The sequence below is a fragment of the Acanthisitta chloris genome, unplaced genomic scaffold (genome assembly GCF_000695815.1).
Source record: "Acanthisitta chloris isolate BGI_N310 unplaced genomic scaffold, ASM69581v1 scaffold7938, whole genome shotgun sequence".
Taxonomy (NCBI): domain Eukaryota; kingdom Metazoa; phylum Chordata; class Aves; order Passeriformes; family Acanthisittidae; genus Acanthisitta; species Acanthisitta chloris.
The window spans coordinates 2307-21498 of NW_008685319.1; the positions used below are offsets into that span (position 1 = coordinate 2307).

Genomic DNA, 19192 nt, shown 5'->3' on the forward strand with positions numbered 1-19192 from the left:
GAAATAGAATTTTTCAATACATGTGTAGGATACTGGATCCATGTTGTTATTGTAAGCTTGTAACTCCCAAAGAAATATAAGTCAAGCCCATAGGTTTTCATTAACTCTCTCCTAAGCTAAACCAAATTTTGTTTGTCACTGCCTGTTGACATAGGGCATCCACATCTAGAGACAGGACCAAAATCATCATCTCAATATCCAATCTGATGTCCGACAGCCACCATCTCTTCATAATTTTAGCAGTTACCTGGAAGTAATGAAGTCACAGCTTGTGAGATTGATTTGCACAGTAAATAATTAAGAAATAACTTTGAAGATAGTTGGCTACTACAGAGTAGTTTTCATTGTTCAATAGTTGATTTTAATTATAGAGTATGGACTTTAACACATTCAGAAGCAAGGCTGTCTAGGAACAGAGAAGGCATGTGTACATTGCACAGTCGAGAATATCTGTCTAATGGAAAGCTTTACCACTGAGAAGGACTTCTTATGTAGTCATCGACAGCCAAAAGATACCTGAAGCACCACTGCAGTTTATTAGTGTACAAACAGTTTGTAGGAGAAACAGACACTGTGCAGTTCTACTGTCAGTGATTCTAAAAGAATGCTGAAAAATTGTGGATGGCAGCTAGAGGTACAAAATAACTTTGTAGGCTGAAAAAACTATTTCACAGTGGGAACAGACAACATACGTAATTTAGCAGGACTTAGTAGGCAATAATGTCTTTGAAGCATCCACAGAGAGTTAAGATAATGCTGAGGTCTAGTCGAAGAGATGAGTGTTTATTAAGATTCAGTTACTGCACGATGAGCAGTGATAAGACATTAATTCTTAAGAGGATTTTTTAAATCAAGTAAGGTTGTGGCATATTGCACTGTAAGTAGCATTTCCTACATGAGTAGTCATTCTGAAAGAATTTGAAACTGTACAGATCTGTTTTCACATCACTTCCAGCTTCATCTCCCTCTTTTGTAAAGATGACTGAAGAGAGACCTAGTTTTGTGACTTGGCTTCTCCTGCAAACTGCTGGGGTAGTGAACTTCCTTTGCTCTCGGTTTCTCAGGCATTGTGCATGTGTTAGTCCAAGAGTGCGTAAGGCATCAATAAAGCTTTTACTACAGTGTGCAAATAAGCCATAGCTTGCGTTGGGGCCTATGTTTGCAGTCCATTAGCCTGTCTTGTTCCTCTAGCATCTGTGCAGAACTTGGAATATGTCTCATATTAGAAGCTGTGCATGTGCATCTGATGGGGCTCTCCTCTCATCTCAGATTGGCCTTTGGTGCACAAATGGCTTTACTGAATCTCAGAGGAGGTGTGTGAAGCTGCAGGGGAGTCTGGAGGGCCATATAGCAGAAGACCAAAGTAATATAGTCATTTGATCTGACATTCTGCTGTGACTGAGATGGATCAAACCTTCCCACAATATAGGGTCACATTTATGACTACAGGCGGCAGAGATTTTATAACAACTGAAATTCACAGAGTAGCCAGAGTAGGGGGTTTGGAATCCCAATACATGACATAAAAGCAATAGAATTTGAGCAAGAACTCACAAGAAAAAATTAAAACCTCTGAGTGAGATTCAGAAACTTGTGTTGGAAACCTTTTAGAATACTTTGCATAGGAGTGCTGCTGTCTGTTCTTAAGGGTAAGCCATCTTTAGGTAAAGATGACAACACAGAGACATTAAGGCTGATGAGATTAAATTGGGTCATAGTGTAGAATAACAGCTTATCTGGCAAATGTCTTCAGAAGTTACAGGCAGAGCCAAAGTACTCAGTCTTCCATGCAATACGTCAAAGTCAGCATTAATGAAAGCATAGAGAGATAGTGATAAAATATTTTGAAAATGATGGGTTTCCATATTACAGTAGGCAGTTCTAACCTCTCAAGATTAGACAAGATTTGCAAAAATGAGTAGAAATGTAATATCACTAGAACAAGAATTATTGTGTAGGTGAAAGACTAGCACGATTATATAGCAAAAGAACAATTCAGGATGCACTGCAAGGACAAATTATTTTCTGCTTCTGTCCAATTGAAGATGTGTTTCAGTATAACATCTTAATCAGTGTCCAGAAAACTTGGACAGAATTCATTTTTATCAGATGACACCAAAAAGGGGGGAACAGTCAGCACACCACAGGGTTTTTATCCAGAGCAACCATGTCTTGTCACAACCAGTGCTTTGCAGAAAGTGAGCAGGCTTAGGTTTCGGAACCACTGGCTAAGGGAATATGGGTTTTTCCGCAGACTACTGGAAACCTGTAACAATTCAACTTTATTTGTAAAAGTGCTCTTGTTATGAATTCCCAGTCTTAGTTTTCTGTCTGCTTTAATGTGTGTGGGTCAGCCATGAAGGAATTCTTTGGCCTTAATGTGCCAGAAATGCAGGTGTGTTGTAAGGTGTATGGAAGGCATTTTCCCAATTAAGATTAAATTTAGTGACTCTAAGGGAAGTATTGGTGAGGAAGTAATTTTGCATGAACACAACAATGGAAATTAAAATGTGCTAATGTGCTGGCATTTTCACTCATTAAAGACTTGGTTTATTTGCTTATAATCCTATATGGAAATAGTTTATAGCCTCATGTAGCCTTAATTGCTGATGCATTGTTCTCCAAGACCTGTGTTTTGTGGCTGGTAAAATAATTCATCTCTGTTCAAATGAAACACTCCTTAGTAGCGCTGCTCACAGGACAAGGAACTCTTACATATTCCATATTGAGAATGGACAAGATTCTGTGGGTTTTTTCAGGGGCCAGATGAAGCTGATGTTAGCATGTCTCTGCTATTTGGAGGACCTAGCATTTCAACATTGAACATGATGCAGCTGGAATGAAATGTTAAGGATGGGAGAGATCCAAGGACTGTTTGGAAAGGGAGAAACAAATGGCATACAAATGCTCTCTCTTTCACCTCTAGCTGTGTAAGGAAATCATCTGTAAACTGCAAAAATCATTCACTGGGAATGAGTTTGCCTCCAGGGAAGTTAGTGTGTGTTGCCTGATTCAACCATGATTCCAGGATAGCAGTTCCTATTGATCCTGACGACTGTCAGATATATGGTGATCTGTATAATATTAATTAAACCATAAGCTCACCCTTCTAAGTGTAGGAATTCACAGCTGAATTAAAACTTTTTGGTTTGGCCTTGCACTGTAGGATTTTTGTGTTGCAAGCAGAATTCCCCAAGCACTGGTACTTGTTCCCTGGCACAGATGATATCCTGCCAAATGGAAAATCTGTCAACATTTGTTTGGGTAATAAAGTCTTTACAAATATATGGCTCATTGCCATAGTTGTTTGGCACAGACAGGAGAAAATGTAGAAGCTTCACTCATGCATAAGGGGTCATCTGCTTGCTCTAAAATTGAAGAGGCGAACAGTCATCTAGAGGAAAGGAACACTCAATACGTTCATAGCCTTGAATTGTGTGAAAATTGTGAGTGAATGTCCTCAGAGATTCACATAGACGTAAAAATAGTGGGTTTGTGACAAAAAGGAGTCGATGGTCTCCTTATATAAATTAATGGTTCTCTCCTCTTACTGTGGATTGCATTCCAGGGCACAGGTGGAGATTTGTGCATGCTCAGTTGTGTTACTGAGCAGATGGATTGTTTGCCATTGTATGACCTGGAGCTTCTATCAGAGCTTATGGCATTATTACTGGATGTAATTAATTGTCACCATCAAGCTTGAAAGGCATGATTATCATGTGGTATCTTGCTCAGTTGTTCACTAGTAGGGGAGGTTGCTCTGCTGGCCGCCCAAAGATGGCAGCTGGTGGTTTTGCTGCAATTATTTGAAAAAACTGAGGAGGTAGAAAGGGCTTAGCTGATGTAAAAGTACTGAGTGCTTTCTTAAGAACTTAAGCATCTTAAACATCGCTCATTTGGATCCTTTTCCATTGATATATTGATTTCAGCTAAGACACTAAAAATTATACTACTTGTGAGGAAAACACTGACTGTCAAAGACTGAATTATATGGCTCTGTTGTTGTCCTTTGGACAGCTTTGCCAGATCTTTCCATTACTTCAAAGGTGTTGAATAGCACAGGGACATGGGACTACAACAATTAGGAGTCCTCAGATGAGACCTTTGAAGATGCAGTAACATTTACTCATAGGTACTTTCTATCTTCCTGTGGCCTGAGAAGGAGCCCTTCCTGTTTCACAGTGGTTAAAACTGCCCCCTAAAATGTCAGTTTGTCTGGACTGTCTGCTAGTTAGTCTGCAAGTACTGTTTACCTAGTTCTGCAGCACTGGTAGCTGACAGTAGAGGCTTTTTACATCTGGTTTTTAAATTGTCTTATATGGATAACTGTTAATCTTAGAAGGTCATATCCTGGGCTTTGTGCTATCAACTCTGGTGCTTTCTTTGGTCAGAATTTTATGGCACAGAAGGATCTAGCAGATTAAGTTTCATGTGTGTTCCCCTCAGTCATCAGCCAAGAAAGTAGTGTTCTCTCATGCACAAGGAGTGACCATGGCTTTAAATATTTCTGTGAATTTTTAATCCATTGCTAACTCACTTCTGGGCACAGTATATTTGGCATCTGTTAACAGAAAAATCAAGGGATTTAGTTACCCATACCTTCTGAGAACATCATAAATACTGAGATGACTGCATTCTAATCATTTTCTTGACACTTTTTGTCATACAGGTTCATAGCCAAGAACATTATGAGGCTGCAGCGTCTGGGGATAACCCATGTTCTGAATGCAGCAGAGGGGAAATCATTCATGCATGTGAACACTAATGCAGAGTTCTATGAAGGCACAGGCATCAGATACCATGGCATTAAAGCTAATGATACACAGGAATTTAACCTCAGTCGCTATTTTGAGGAGGCAGCTGATTTTATTGAGAAAGCACTTTCCCAGAAGGATGGTAAGGCAAACTGAAATACTTTTCTACTGTGTTTTCTGTGCACTGCTTGTGTTTCTTAGCAATTTACTGTTTAAAATGGTTCTTTGCTCAGATTATGAGCAGAACAACCAAGGCAGGAATTTAGGTCAAGGCCCTGGATCAAAACCACCAGAATATGCCATAAGACAATTTAGTCTTCAGTTTACACATGTAGGTCTCCAGTATATGGCAAAGGAAAGTCTATCATTGTAGGGGTGACCTTGAAAAGGGAAACAGCTGCTGCATCTTATAATAGTGCCTTTCTGGGAAGTTATGTTTTGATTTTTCCTTAGAAGTTTAAATCACATTAAAATAATTTTTAAAAGCTCAGGATCTGAAAGTTGTTCTAGGACACTAGAAATTAAAACTCCAAGGCAGAAGTGATACCAGTTATGCACTGCTGAAGAGTACTCACATAATCTGTTATATGGGGGGTTTTCCAAGTGTACAGTAAGGATAGAGACTGTCGCCTTACAGTTTTTATTACATTAATTCAATCAGATATTTTATGTGTCGATTGCCTCTTTATTTCCTAGGATTGCAGGAAGGCTGAATATTGTATTTGCAACATTGTCGGTTGCCACATTTCTCTACAGTGTGTTTCCTCAGGGCAGAAATCCTAAGACATAGTGCAGTGGGTCAGGTGGTGGTGTTGTCTGACTATTTCAACATACCAGTTATTTCTACACATCCTTTATTTCTTTCTTGCGTCATGATTGAACATGAAAAAGGAGGAATGAGAACTCCCAGAATTCAGTTCTTTCTCTGAAGTGGGCAAGGGGTACTAGAACTGTGGTGTGGTTTTTGCCAGATGGAAATAAATTTTGCATCCAGTTTGGTGGAGTATGAAAAATGCTAAAGATTGAAATGCAGCTCTTGCAGTTATCATTGTGACTCACTGAAACAGGCTGCAGGGGGAAAGACCGTTTAACAATGCCAGCTCTGCCATGACTTCCCTGCTGAGTTGCAGAGTCAATCTGAATTTGTAGTAGCAGTTCTATTTGCTGATTCTTGAATACTTTCTCCCTAGCCCTTCCTTCTTCCCATGTTCAATATCATGCCCTGTTTCCTCTACCTTCTCACTCCAAGCAGCATGAGGGGACAGGGAATGGGGGTTGCAGTCAGTTCATCACACATCTTGGCCTCTCCTTCCTCTTCTTTCTCTTCATCAGCTCCAGTGTGGCATCCCACTCACAGCAGACAGTCCTTCACAAAGTTCTCCAACGTGAGTCCTTCCTGAGGCTGCAGTTCTTAATGAGCTGCTCCAGTGTGGGTTCCTTCTTCCATGGAGTGCAGTCCTCCAGGAACACACTGCTTTAGCACTGGTCGTCCACAGGTTCACAGGTCTTGCATGGGTTCCTTTACCCACAGAGCCACAGGTCCTGCCAGGAATCTGCTCCCACACAGGCTTTCCATTGGGTTATGGCCACATTTAGGAGTATTCCCCTGCTCTGACTCTGGCATGGGGTCCCCCATGGGTTGTAGTTGAATATCTGCTCTACTATGGACCTCCATGGGTTGCAAGAGGACAGCCTGCCTCACCGTGATCTTCCTCACAGGCTGCAGGGGAATCTTCTCTCCAGCACCTAGAGTACCTTCTCCCCCTCCTTCTTCACTGATCTTGGTGTCTGCAAAGTTCTTTTCACATGTTCTCACTCCTCTCTTCCTCTCTCTCACCTGCTGTGGCACAGAAGGTTTTTTCTCCCTTCCTAAATATGTTATCCCAGAGGCCCTACTGCAATCACTGTTGGGTTTGGCTGTTGCAGGTCCATCTTGGATGCACCTGACACTGGCTCTGTGGGACATAAGGGAAGCTTCTCATATCTTCCTGCAGAAGACACCCCTGTAGCCACCATCACCAAAACTTTGCCATGCAAACTCAATAGAACCCAACTAATGTAGAACGAGTTCCCTGATCAGTTATCTGGAAGCATTTTATTGGTGCTAGCAAACAGAATGATTAGATGTTTCTGGCTCTGGTTGCTGCACAGTCAGCAGTTCCATTTACTTGAGTGTTAATGTGGCTTCCTAAATAGCCAGAGAAGTAGCCAGGTGTGATCCAACATAGCATAGGAATTGGCAGCAATGCAGCAAAAAGGCTGAATATCTTTGAAGACATGCACTACATGGAAAACAGCATATTTCTCTTTCTTCCATGTATTTTAAACTTTGCTTCATTTGTTTATGCTCTCTGGTACTGGTCATCTCTGGGGGCAAGGTTTATTCTAAGCCATGAAAGATTGGAGAAGTGCAGTAAATAGACACAGTTTGACTCTTGTAAAATAGCAGCAAATATATTTTAGTGTGACTGATATATGTTTTCATTTGCATTATCCTTCATGACAGACTGTGTAGCTACTAACAGAGTCATAGCATCTTCCTTCCAAGTTCTGCATGTCCTCTGTAGCATTCAGAATTCACAGTTCTCAAGCTGCCAAAGGACTGATACCGTTACCCTTTATGTCCTAGCTATTTGGTGTTGCTTTTCAAACATATATTCCAGTGTAACCCAAATTATGGCCTGTCTTCCCCGCAGGACAAGTGTTCGTGCACTGTCGTGAGGGCTACAGCCGCTCTCCCACACTGGTCATCGCCTACCTCATGCTTCGCCAGAATATGGATGTCAAGTCTGCGTTGAGCACAGTGCGACAGAAGCGAGAGATTGGCCCCAATGATGGCTTTCTAAGGCAACTTTGCCAGCTCAATGAGCAGTTAGTGAAGGAGGGCAAACTGAAGCCCTAGAACAGAGCACTGTAGTATTTATTTTTTGAGTTTCTCAAACCTTTAGAGGATATGCTTTAGAAACCCAAACCCCAACCACCAAGCTGTCATCTAAAGTGAGAGAGACAGAATTCTTGCTCGTATAATAAAAATATCTTTCTTGAACTCTGGGAGTGTCTCGTGATGACACAAACTTTCACTGGAGCTGTTGCAATAAAGAGATGTTTTTAGCGGGGTGAGTCCAGTGATAACAGCTGTCTTCACATGTATTTCAGAGCCCTTGCAGACTCCATAGCATATGTGGTTTGCATTCACATGGAATGTGATTCGTTCAAGCTTTGTCATGTGTCTCACCAGTTTCTGAAAGCCCCAACACATCTCTTCACTCACTTTTAATAGAAGTACTGTAATTTCTAAAGCTTTTTCATGCACATAGGTGCCTAAACTTTGAGTGTAGGAGCTTCAAGGAATGGAGAAGCATATATCCAAATGTGTGGATGCACTTGTAAAATGAAGTGTGTAGAGTGTTTAGTCTGGGTTTATGCAATACACAGTGTGTGATAGTAAAGCCATTCAGAGCCCATTCTTGATGCACGCTGTATTTCCAAGAACAGTTGTTGTGACTGACATGGAATCTGATATTAAATGTTCTTTTACTTTTGTTTTGAAATCATATTAGAAAAAATTTGAAGAAAAAGCTTGAGCAAGGAAGAAATAATGTTTGTATTTAGGGGTGCTTGTACTGGATGTATTATAAAGTCCCAAATATTGGAATATAATGATTGCCAAAGGTTGTATGGAATTACAGTGTCTTTCTCCCTTCTTTACTCTCACTGTTAGCACAGTATGGAATGAGCACGTATGCAGATTACTTCCAGTAGGGCAGCACGGTGTTTGCAGAACTACACTCCTGACTGGAGTCACTAAATACAAATGAGCGTTGTAATGTACCACATTCAATAGGAACTATTTACTTTCTGCTAAAATAAATTATGTCTTACAGTCATGTTGCAAATTCCTCTGCCTATTTCAGCTGGCCAAGAAGACCTTGTATGCCTCTAATCCACAATGGGTATTTCGAAATTTCTCTTTCTGGTTGTAGTAAGAAAGATTGTATAAAGCACAGGAATTAAGGTTTCTTTCCATGTAATACAGAATTGAGAGGATATTGGAAGAAATATAGCTTCTTATTCTTCTGAAACTGCTGTGCACCTGCCCTGTGCTGTGAGATGTTCCTTACAAGCATGCTAATTGGGGAAGGTACTTGTTAAAACAACTGGTTGTTGCAAACAGCAACACTATGTTTTTGGATTTGAAACCTCTGACTTATAGCTAAAATAGTGTGATCTGGATTTACATTAATATGTTTGTCCTGAATAGCAGTGTGGTAATTTTTGTGTGGGCCTTGCAGATAGAAAGCACTATGTAGGAGAACACTGCATGTTCTGTGAGTTGAGAAACAAACTAATGTCAGATATATCTTCCTCCTCAGCAAAGAACAGCAGAAAGGATATTTGCAAGGTTTATTTTCATCTTTTAGGTATTTTCATTGAGCTGTCTTCTGTTGTCCAGAACTAATGAAATCTCTGATGCTAAAACTAGAAGCAGGACTTTTTTTCCCTTATTTTATGTTTTAAATTAGTTCTGCTAGCTTACTGTAATGTTTTTAGCACAGAGAGACTATCTAATGGAATCTTACTTCATTTAGCACAGAGGTTTCTTCTAAAATTACTTTCTGGACTTCACCAGTGAGTAAAACTGGGAACAGAATAGGCCTGAGCAGTGTCTTCTAAGGGTTTGGTTGTGAGAATTGGTGTCCTATTAATTTCTTCTATTCTGCAAATAAAGCCTGGAAATAATTAAGTGTTGGTTGTGTTTTAATTTTCATTGCAGAGTGCCAATGTCGCTGGCTAGCTGACTCACCAGATGGAGCTGTAGGCTTGTTCTTCTCTAGTCATCGTTGAATCCCTGGACAATGCTATTGTGTGAATCCAGTGTATTATTATCTGTGGAAAAGGCCACCAGAACGACTCATCAGTCTCTGGTGGGAGAGCACTAAGATTCCGTCTGTTCTTGGTACTTGCAGGAGATCACACCATATCATTCAGACTGTTACATTCATACTGTATTATGTGACTTGGCAAATTCATAAGAGATAGCTAAAATCTGCTTGGGCAAGTCTGTCTTAGCAGCATCTTAGGAAAAAAAAACTGTTTGAGAAGCAAATGAGTTCTTCTTGATCATGGCAAAAACTGAATTCCTGGGCAGTGTGTAAATTTTGAGCCATTGTCCATAGATAAGCTTAAATTGCAGACTTACATCTTAGGGCCTGGATACTGAACAGAACCCCTTTTGGCCCGGGTGTGGGCAGAGGAGGGTGTAGAGTGAGCACCTGAAGTTAGAAGGAACAGAACTGATTTCAGAAACTGTTTTAGATGTACCTGCCTTCATTGTACAGTGTTGCTATGCAAGCACTTTGGGACAGATGCCAAGTCCAGAAAGCAGCAGCAACAGATTTGGGCTAAGTACATGATGCCAATTTACTCCCTGTACCTGGTCCTCTAATCTGTCTGATTTCTTCTGAGCATAGTGTGCTGGGCTTGGCTGGGGTAGAGTTCAGTTTGTTCACAGTGGCTGGTATGGAGCTGTGGTTCAGATTTGTCCTAAACACAGCGATGATAATGTCGAGATGTTTTTGTCACTGATGAGCAGTGCTGACAGAGCCACTTTTCTGCTTCTTGTACTGCTGTGCTGGCAAGGGAGTTGGTGCATGGGAAGTGGCGGGAGACACAGCTGGGACAACTGACCCCAACTGACCAAAGGGATATTCCATACCATATGGCATCATGCTCAGCATATAAAGTGGGGGGAAGAAGGAGGTAGGGGGACATTTGGAGTGGTGGCATTTGTCTTCCCGAGTAACAGTTACACGTGATGGGCCCTGCTCTCCTGGAGGTGCTGAACACCTCCTGTCTGTGGAAAGCAGTGAATTAATTCCTTGTTTTGCTTTGCTTGTGTGTGTGACTTTTACTTTCCCTGTTAAACTGTCTATGTTAACCCAGGAGTTTTCTAGCTTTTACCCTTCTGATTCTCTCCCCCACCCCACTGGTGGGCAGTGAGCTAGGGGCTTGGCTGCTGTTGGGGTTAAACCACGACACATGGCTAAGCATGATGTTTTTTCCAGCTCAGAAAATAGCATCTCAGTTCTGAATATAGTATAGGTGGGATATAGAATATATAGGTGGGAATATAATATAGGTGGGATATTATTAATCCCACCCTGGCAGGTGAGGTGATAACTTTTTTCTTTTTCTGTCCTTCATTAACCGTGCAAAAATCAGTTGTTTGTGGGGGGCTGCAGTCCAGGCCATGTCTGCTTTGTTGCAGAAAGGACAGTGAGCACATGAGCAGCTAGAGTATGTGAAAGTATGTTTCTGTAATTAAGGAATCTGAATGTGGGATTTGGCTTCTCTTGCCTCCTATTAGGCTCCCCTCCTAGCTTGTGGGCTAAATATAGCTTCTGATTTTTACATTCATAAATTTTTAGAGTATTATTTCTCCCAGTGGGTAATACAGATATATGTTAAGATAGTTAATAGAGGGGATTGTGTAAGTACTTAAGAGAAGCTACATCGAGAACATGTTGATGTTTTTATGTGACAGTTGATTGCACTAAATATTGGTCTCTAGTTCACTGTTGGCCTGCACCGACAGTGATAGCTTTTGGAAATATTCCTTAGGCAGACATTACATGAAAAGAAGCTAACAGAAACTGAGCTTTGGTAGATACATACAGCTCTGAAGTCATTTAAATAGGGGAGTGAATAGGTAACAATGATTCAGTGATTACTAGTACTCAGCTTTGTTCTGCTCACCTGTTCTGCTGTTCTCCATGGTGCCACAAGCTGTGAACTTGGTTTGGACAAGGTCCCTAATGGTGAATACACATACAAGGTGGTATTCCTATCTGGTAAAATTTATACCAAGTTAAAAATCTTTGTTTAGTTCCTGGTCATCCTTTATGACTTGTTCAGTTTATCTGAAAGCCAAAAATAGGCTTACTCGTAAGTGAGCAAAATTATGCTTAGAAGAACGTTTGCAACAGCTGAGTGTTTGGGTTTCCTATATTTGTGAGACCACCATTAACTGTTTTGCCAAAAGGAGAAAGTTATTAGTGAAAGATAATCAATGCCACTGATGATGATTATAGAGAAAAAAGAATCAGCATATTGGAGGGGCATTATGTGACAACAGTCTGTGTTAAAGAACGATATCTTGATCGGCTGAGGAGGAAAAAAAACTTGCAAAAAGTAAACAGTTTATTGTGTTCCTCCTTAAGAACAGAGTGATTTCTGAGATGGTAGTGTGCCTGAGATGTGGGCTAGAGGAAAGGAGGAAGGGGAACTGTCAGTAAGGGCACACTGTTGTATGATTGCTTTTAGGCGTTCTGTGGAGTATTTGGAAAGGAGGGCTCTTGTGAGCATGCTGATCTCTATGACTTTAGGCAGAGCAAAAGAGTAGGTGAGAAAACATCTCACAACGTATTTCAGATGCCATTATTTTAGGAAAGGACCATTGTAGAGAGCAGGTAAGCTAATCATACTCAGTACCACTAGTGCATCTGCTGTGTGTCTGTGCATGTGTGAGGCTGAAGAGGTGAAATGTCCTCAGGTCATTGCTGTTTTTTAAATACATTATTTATCATCAAGGGAGAATACACTTTCACTTTAAATTTTGTGACAACTGTTTTCTGTGCCAGGTCAGGGAGATTGTCAGAATGGAATGCAAGCCTTAGGTAATGAGTCTTACAGTAGTAGGGAAAAGTCAGACAGTGAATCACTTTTGAATCTCTTCTACAGGAAATATTTTCATGATAAAGTATGTGACAAACATGGCAGTTACATACACAGCTGTCCCTCCACTGCTTTAAGCAAACAAGCTATGATGAGCTCAGTGTGGTAACTAACCTTACTGAAAGTTGAGATGCTTTCTGATTAATGTAGTTAACCTAACATCACTTGCAAGAAACTTGAAAGTGTATGTCATCTTGAGACAAAGAAATGATACAGCTATCACCACTATCATCTTATTTTTGCAAAGAGGAATATCATGGGTGAGATTTTAAAACATGACACATGAGTACATCTTGGGCATAGATGCCCTAGACTTAAGGTCATCATTTCTCTCTTCTTGTTGGTTGGATCATGGCTGGAAATCAGTCTGGTCATGTTCTTGTATTTAAAGTAAGCAAATGTCCTGTATTCAACACCTGCACAGAGTGTCAGCAGGAGGAGTAGTATGCAATGAATGTAAAGCAAATGCAAATGTGGTGTTTTGGGGTTTTTTTCCCAAGTGTTTAAAATGTGAGAAAGAGCACATCAAAAAGCATGATGTGCCACGTCCTGGCTGTTTACCCTAACAAAAGTATTCCAAATAGCTGTTTTTTAAGGAAAACTAAACGAAACCAGAGCTCGTACTGAAATGAAGCTCTTCCCTGTTTCTTCCAGTGTATTTGTGAAACAAAATGTAGAGCTCTTTGTTTTTGGAAAGGGAAGAAAAACTACGCCCCCACAATCATTTTCCGGCAGAGACTGAAAAGCAGAACTACTGAGTTACAGTTTCTAGATTTACTCACTTGAATAAAGTGAGCAAGGGGGAGAGGAAGAGCTAGAGCAAAAGTAAAAAGTCTGAAAAACCTTGGAAAAGACAATAGCCAAATTTTCAAATACAGATGGAGGCAGAAGCAGCTTATAATTATACCATTGTTAGAAAAAGAACTGCAGAAAGACTTATCAGGTTGCAATTAATTCTAGTCTTGCCAATTGCCATTTGCTGCCAGGCTCAAAAATGAAGTGAATATGAGAAGTTTTTGCATAAAGGTTGTAGAATATTGTCACTAACCCACCCCCACACACCCATTATATTTCACACTGACAAAAGCTAAGATGAATGAGTTGTTGTCTGGCCCTTCCCACTTTGTATAGTCATTGGCTGGCTTGGTTCTAAAAAGGATTTTAAAAAGGGGAATAATGTGCCTTTGCCTGGGATCCGAAACTGTGAGGGTGCTGAAAAGCTAATCTGTGAGCTGCCACCATGCAGATCTCTTGGGCTGTGTGCACTGTCTGTGTGCTGACACAAATTGCATTCCAGTCTGCGGAAGGGTGGCAGATGTTTAAAAATGATGCTACAGAAATAATTCCTGAGATCACTGAAAATACAGAAACGCCAGTGGAACAGACTTTCAGCAACAACAACACAATGAATCAGGCAAAACATGGAGGAAGACACATACAACAAGCTTCAGACCCTAACGGTAAGAAAAATATCACTATTACTGTTTGGACCCTAACAGACTATTTGTAAAGGAATACTTGTTATCATACATGTTTGCTTATGAAAACCTTTAGGTATAGCCCAAATACTTGAAGTGATAGGGATTTACATTTAGTGTTGAAGAAGTATGAATATAGATGTGAGAAGGAATACGCTGGAGTTTGCTGTTGAACATATGGTCTATCTGTTGAACCATTCTTGGTAATACAATGTGCATTGCTGCTCTACCCAGCTGCTCTTTGCAGACAACTCCAACACACAGAACCTGTAGGAGATATTACCTGCAAGTCTTTGTGTTTTGTGCTTCAAAGCATTGTGGGGAAATATCACAAGTCACCTTTCCCTCTTTAATGTTAGGATGGGGAAATGGAATGACAGTGGAGATAATAAGTTCTTAATATCTAGGAAAAGTCACACTAGTGATGCCTAAGATCACACATCAAAAGTGGCACATGGAGGTTGTGTTCAGGTAGATGAGACAGTACTGCTCAGTGTCCTTTGCTAACCGCCAACAGATTCCAGCAGCCAAAAATGCTTTTATGAATAATTAAAGCATTCCTAAGGGGAATTCATGCCTAAACGAACTGGGGGGGGCTTTATTTTGCAGAGGTGTGTGGTCTTGGAGTCAGGCTACTTTAACAGCACAGGCACGCTGCATAATACATTGTCACTGCATTTGGCCAAATGTCTAAGTTTAGCACCAATGTAAAACACAAGTTTTGTGAGGAGTGACAGGAGATGGGGAGCTAACACCAAACAGAAAAAGGTAGTTTTAAAAAAGTTTTCCACAGGAAAATAGGGCAAATTTGGTCCTCCAGACACAGCACAAAGCACATAGCAACAGATCAAAATTATCTTTTCCACTATTGTGCACTGCAGATCTGAGCTAGTCTTTTTCTGGGGACAGCTGGAAGGGAATTGTGATCTTCTGCTGCAGATGTCAGTTAAGGTGTTTAAAACACATTATTTAAAAAGATAAAAAGTAATGTTTTTGCGAGTGTGACCTTATAAGGTTCTTAAATCCCTACAAGGGGGAGCACTGTGTTCTCACGGGCAGCCCCACCAACCACGGCAAGGCAAGTTGTTTGCTGTTACCTCTGAATACCTTCATTTATTTAGGCTCTTACTACTCTGACATCAACTCAGAGGAATCTGCCCCACTGATATGTGCATGTTTTTTAAAGTGGAAAGGTCATTTACTTAAGAAATCAGGAGGGAAGGAGAATGGACAGTTATTCCAGATATGCAATGGTCTTGCATGCTTAATTTAACGTTTTTAACACAAGGAATCAAAATTATAATCCAAAGTGCCAGACCTTTCTGGAACATGTGAAGTTGCACCAGACATGAATAATTTTGCACTATGTTGACTTGCACACTTACAGGATAGGGCATACATGCACACAAAATAAACCTGTACAGCGGAGGTCAATGCCTTTATATTGAGCTGCGTCTGCCTATGCATTATGGTGGTACAGTATACCTGACCCTAAGCATTATTTCTTACATAGACAGTCATCATTTTCTTAACAGTTTAGGGAACTTGGGAGTAAGATTGAGTGGAGTTCACATGTGTGTAGCTCACAATGCAGTTCAGTTGTCAGTGGTTTTGTCACAGCTGACCAGGATTGTTCAATTTCATTAAAGCCCTTCAGATTTCTAAAAATGAAATCTGCTAGCTGTAAACAATATAAACACAAACCTGAGCACTAAAAATCGTGTTTCTGTCCTTTACAGGAAAACCAGAATTTTAAATGTCTCTACAAATATAGTTCTATCACTAATGACTTAAGGTCAAAATTCTCTTTTGCTGAGTGACAGGAGGAACCACCTTGTGCACAGTAAGGAGAATGGTCCTAACAGGCACAGCCTGACCATTGATTTGTGTCTATCTAGGTGAACTTATTTGATAAACACTTCTAAAAATCAAAGTCTGTGTCTTCCAAACAAGTCAATTAGCCAAGCACGTCACTTGGGAAAAGAGATACCTTTGGGAAAACTATTTTTCTATAATTTGAAAGTTTTTTCTAAATCCTTAATGCTAAAAATTCTTGTATTTCCTAGTGTTTCATTTCCCTATAGCTATCCACTGAGAAAAGGGGGAAAGAAAAGCACTGTAAGGTTCCCAACCAGCCAGAAGATGCCTTTAGCTGTCTGAATAAAGTTATGTGGGACATGGAATTCTCACAGAGAGCAGTAAACTTCAAAAACCTAATGCCTGAGTAGTGGGAATTCCTTAGCTTTTGTTGCCTGCTCTTTCTCTAACCTGGAACACATGTTATTTGTCAATCACTTAAGGAACACTTACTTTGTTGCAAAAGAATTTTAAATCTGGAGTCAATATATGAAGTTAATAGGGTTAAACTAGAGCAATGGGGGAGGGTGTTCTCCATAGGTAAATGCAGCCAGGAGAATAGGATCAAAATTTCCCATGAAGCGACTGCTGCTGCTGGGGTTGTAATTCAGAAGCTCCACTGCCCCCCTGCACAGCCCTGATATGGAATGTACCTAGTGGCAAGAACAGGATTTTATTCGTCCACTTACACATTGTTATTCAAGAGTCTCATAAGAGACTCGTAAGTCTCATAGAGCAGCCAAATAGTCAGAAGTTGCATGAGTGATTCTTTTAAGATACTTCTGAAAATCTGCCATTCAAGATATCCATCTTGTACCAGGCTTAAAGATAGATACCTGCTACAGAAACAAAACAAAACAAAAAAAGTGTTTTCTCAAAGATGATGAAGAAAGTAGTCAGTAATTAATGTTTCTTGTTTGCAGATGCTTCCGACTTCAGCTGCAGGGAAATGCGAACCACCCGCTATGTCACCGAGGGGCTTTGCCGCAGTGTCAAGCCCATCAAGGAGCTGATCTGCTCTGGCCAGTGTGTACCCACACACCTCCTTCCCAACTCCATTGGCAGAGGGAAGTGGTGGCGTCAAAATGCCCTGGATTATCGCTGCATTCCCGCTCACACTCGCACCCACCGCATCCAGATGGCTTGTCCTGAGGAAGAGACTCGGACTTATAAATTCCGAGCTGTCACATCCTGCAAGTGCAAGCGCTACACTCGCTACCACAACCAGTCTGAGCTGAAGGACTTTGGAAAGGAAACTGTCAGGCCTCAGAAGAATAAGAAGCCGCGTCTCTCTAGAGCCAGGAGCAGTAAATCTAACCAGCATGAGTTAGAAAATGCTTATTAGAAGGTGGCTCTGGCTGACACAGCCTAGCAACTATCCAGTAGCCTGGATATTTTGCAAACCATCAAAAGGCACTCACAAGCCACAGCATGACGTTCTGACTGGAGTAGGTTCTAATTCCTTCTGCTAAGCTGGGTCAAAGGCTCACATAAGCAAAAATCTATCAGATTATAGCACTTATGGTCTGATAAGAGAATGGTATAAACTGAGCTGGAGGTAGCAACATCTAAATTCAGTCTGAGAGGAGAGGTACACCTTGGAGATTCACACGAGGTCATGTGGCTTGTACAGGTAGGAAGGCAGAGGAAAGCGAAGCTTTATGGTGACAATCATGCTTTCTTAGAAATCATTCCACTCACTTTATATGTGAAAAGAACATTGAGATCCCTTTCCTACACAAGTGCCATGATGCAGGACACGCATGCAATTAGGGAAGCACCAGAAGAGTTAACAATCTCTGAAGGATCTGTAAAAAGTTAGGGATAGCAGGGATTTCAGCAGTCATGATGGCTGAAGTCAAATCGTTGGGAAATTAACATCTTGTCAGATGCCCTCACGCCCCAGATGTTCTCTGTAAACCACAAAAATGAAAGTATGACACTTGTGTTCTCAAACCAAAAGTGTGACAAATCTAGTTCATACTTTTAATTAAAAGACTGTAGGATCAATAGATTCAAAACTGAGATTTGACAAATAAAACCATGTTTGGTTGAGGGACAACGATTTGTTTCAGGAACAAGTCAATGAAATCTACCAAGTGGAGCAGACCTGAAGTGGATGCTCCTTGCAAGCCAGATAACCTTGCTGATGTTTGTCCTGTAAACAGCTAATGATGTGCATAGTTTAACATAAAATATACCGATTATTCCTAAGTTCCTAGAACACAATTGACTTTACTATCAGTTTAGACACCTCCGTTTGCATTTTCTGTTCTGTAGCAGTTGGATTATCTGACCACACGGTTAGTGACGCTGAGACTGCGCAAGCCAAATTCTGGGCATAAGGTGCTGGTTCTTCATGGAAAGTGAGCCTGATTTAAAGTTGTGGATTCCTCTAGAAAAGTCTTTAGCATATGTAGCTTTGGTAAGTCTTTAGTTTGACAGCAACATTCCTTTATGTAGCTTCTCAACACTCAGACTAGTGGTTGTGTTTTTACATTCCAGAATATGATTAGAAAGTGAATTGTCATGTGCTGTATATGTCCTGTAGAATTTATGCTGAAATCATGTAAGCTGTGGAAATTTGTGATGTTGATAGATTTTGCAATTATTTTATGTGGGACCAGAACCTAGAGGGACAAGGTATCGTTTCAGAGCCTGAATTATGTATTTATTTTTTTTTCAGAATTTATTTATGCAATGTTTTTCCTTGTAGAGAATGAGAAGTAATACTGCTTATAAATATTAGTTTGTTATTTTTAATTTTAAATGCATTGTTAATAAAGTAGAAACAATGATTCATTATAGGAAGACTTATTGATTTTCAGCTACAGGATAAAGCTGATTTGCTGTGCGATTTATGGAACTGTCAGGGGGTCAAATCCAGTTTCTGTGATAGAGTGTCCAGGTCCTTAATTCTAATCACTCACACATGCCTAAAGAAACTCCATCCTGGAATTTCTGCTCCAGTGCATGATGTTTCTTATGGAAAAAGTCTTTCTGGGATGATGTGTAGCTCAGAACTATTTCCATATTCTCATTTCTGCTTTACCTGGAGAAGAAAAAAATCAGCTGATTTCAGTTTCCCTCTTGCTCCCAGTGGCATTTCCTGATTCATATGTTTACAACTTCCGTACCGCCACCAAAGAAAACAAGAAATCTGTGAACTGTCAGTTGCGATTTCTTGATTGAAATCTGATTGCTTCAGATTTCTCTCACTGAAAAAAAAGGTGTGGAATTCCCTTGCAAGTTCTGCCAAGCAAGAGTTAAAAATTTCAGCGATTTGATGTTGTAGAACTATGCCCATTTTTATTTACTATGATTTGATACAAAGTATAAAACCCTAATATAAACCATTGTCATACCCGT

The 19192-nt window shown here is 40.4% G+C and overlaps 2 protein-coding genes across 2 annotated transcripts; both read left to right on the forward strand.

Moving 5' to 3' along the window:
- Positions 1–2356: 2356 nt before the first annotated feature.
- DUSP3 (dual specificity phosphatase 3) lies at positions 2357–7656 on the forward strand. Its single transcript, XM_009079711.1, is given in 4 exon segments — positions 2357–2395; positions 2853–2958; positions 4639–4896; positions 7451–7656. Coding segments are annotated over 4 exon segments (609 nt in total).
- A 6072-nt stretch (positions 7657–13728) lies between these two features.
- Positions 13729–17168, forward strand: SOST (sclerostin). The gene is made up of 2 exons (XM_009079708.1): positions 13729–13948; positions 16747–17168. The coding sequence occupies exons 1-2, from the start codon at positions 13729–13731 to the stop codon at positions 17166–17168; spliced, it is 642 nt and encodes a 213-aa protein (XP_009077956.1).
- The last annotated feature ends 2024 nt before the right edge of the window (positions 17169–19192 follow it).

Coding starts and splice junctions, on each gene's coding strand:
- SOST (XM_009079708.1), top strand. CDS start 13,729: ATGCAGATCTCTTGGGCTGTGTGCACTGTCTGTGTGCTGACACAAATT. Junction 13,949..16,746: donor ACAAGCTTCAGACCCTAACG/GTAAGAAAAATA, acceptor TCTTGTTTGCAG/ATGCTTCCGACTTCAGCTGC.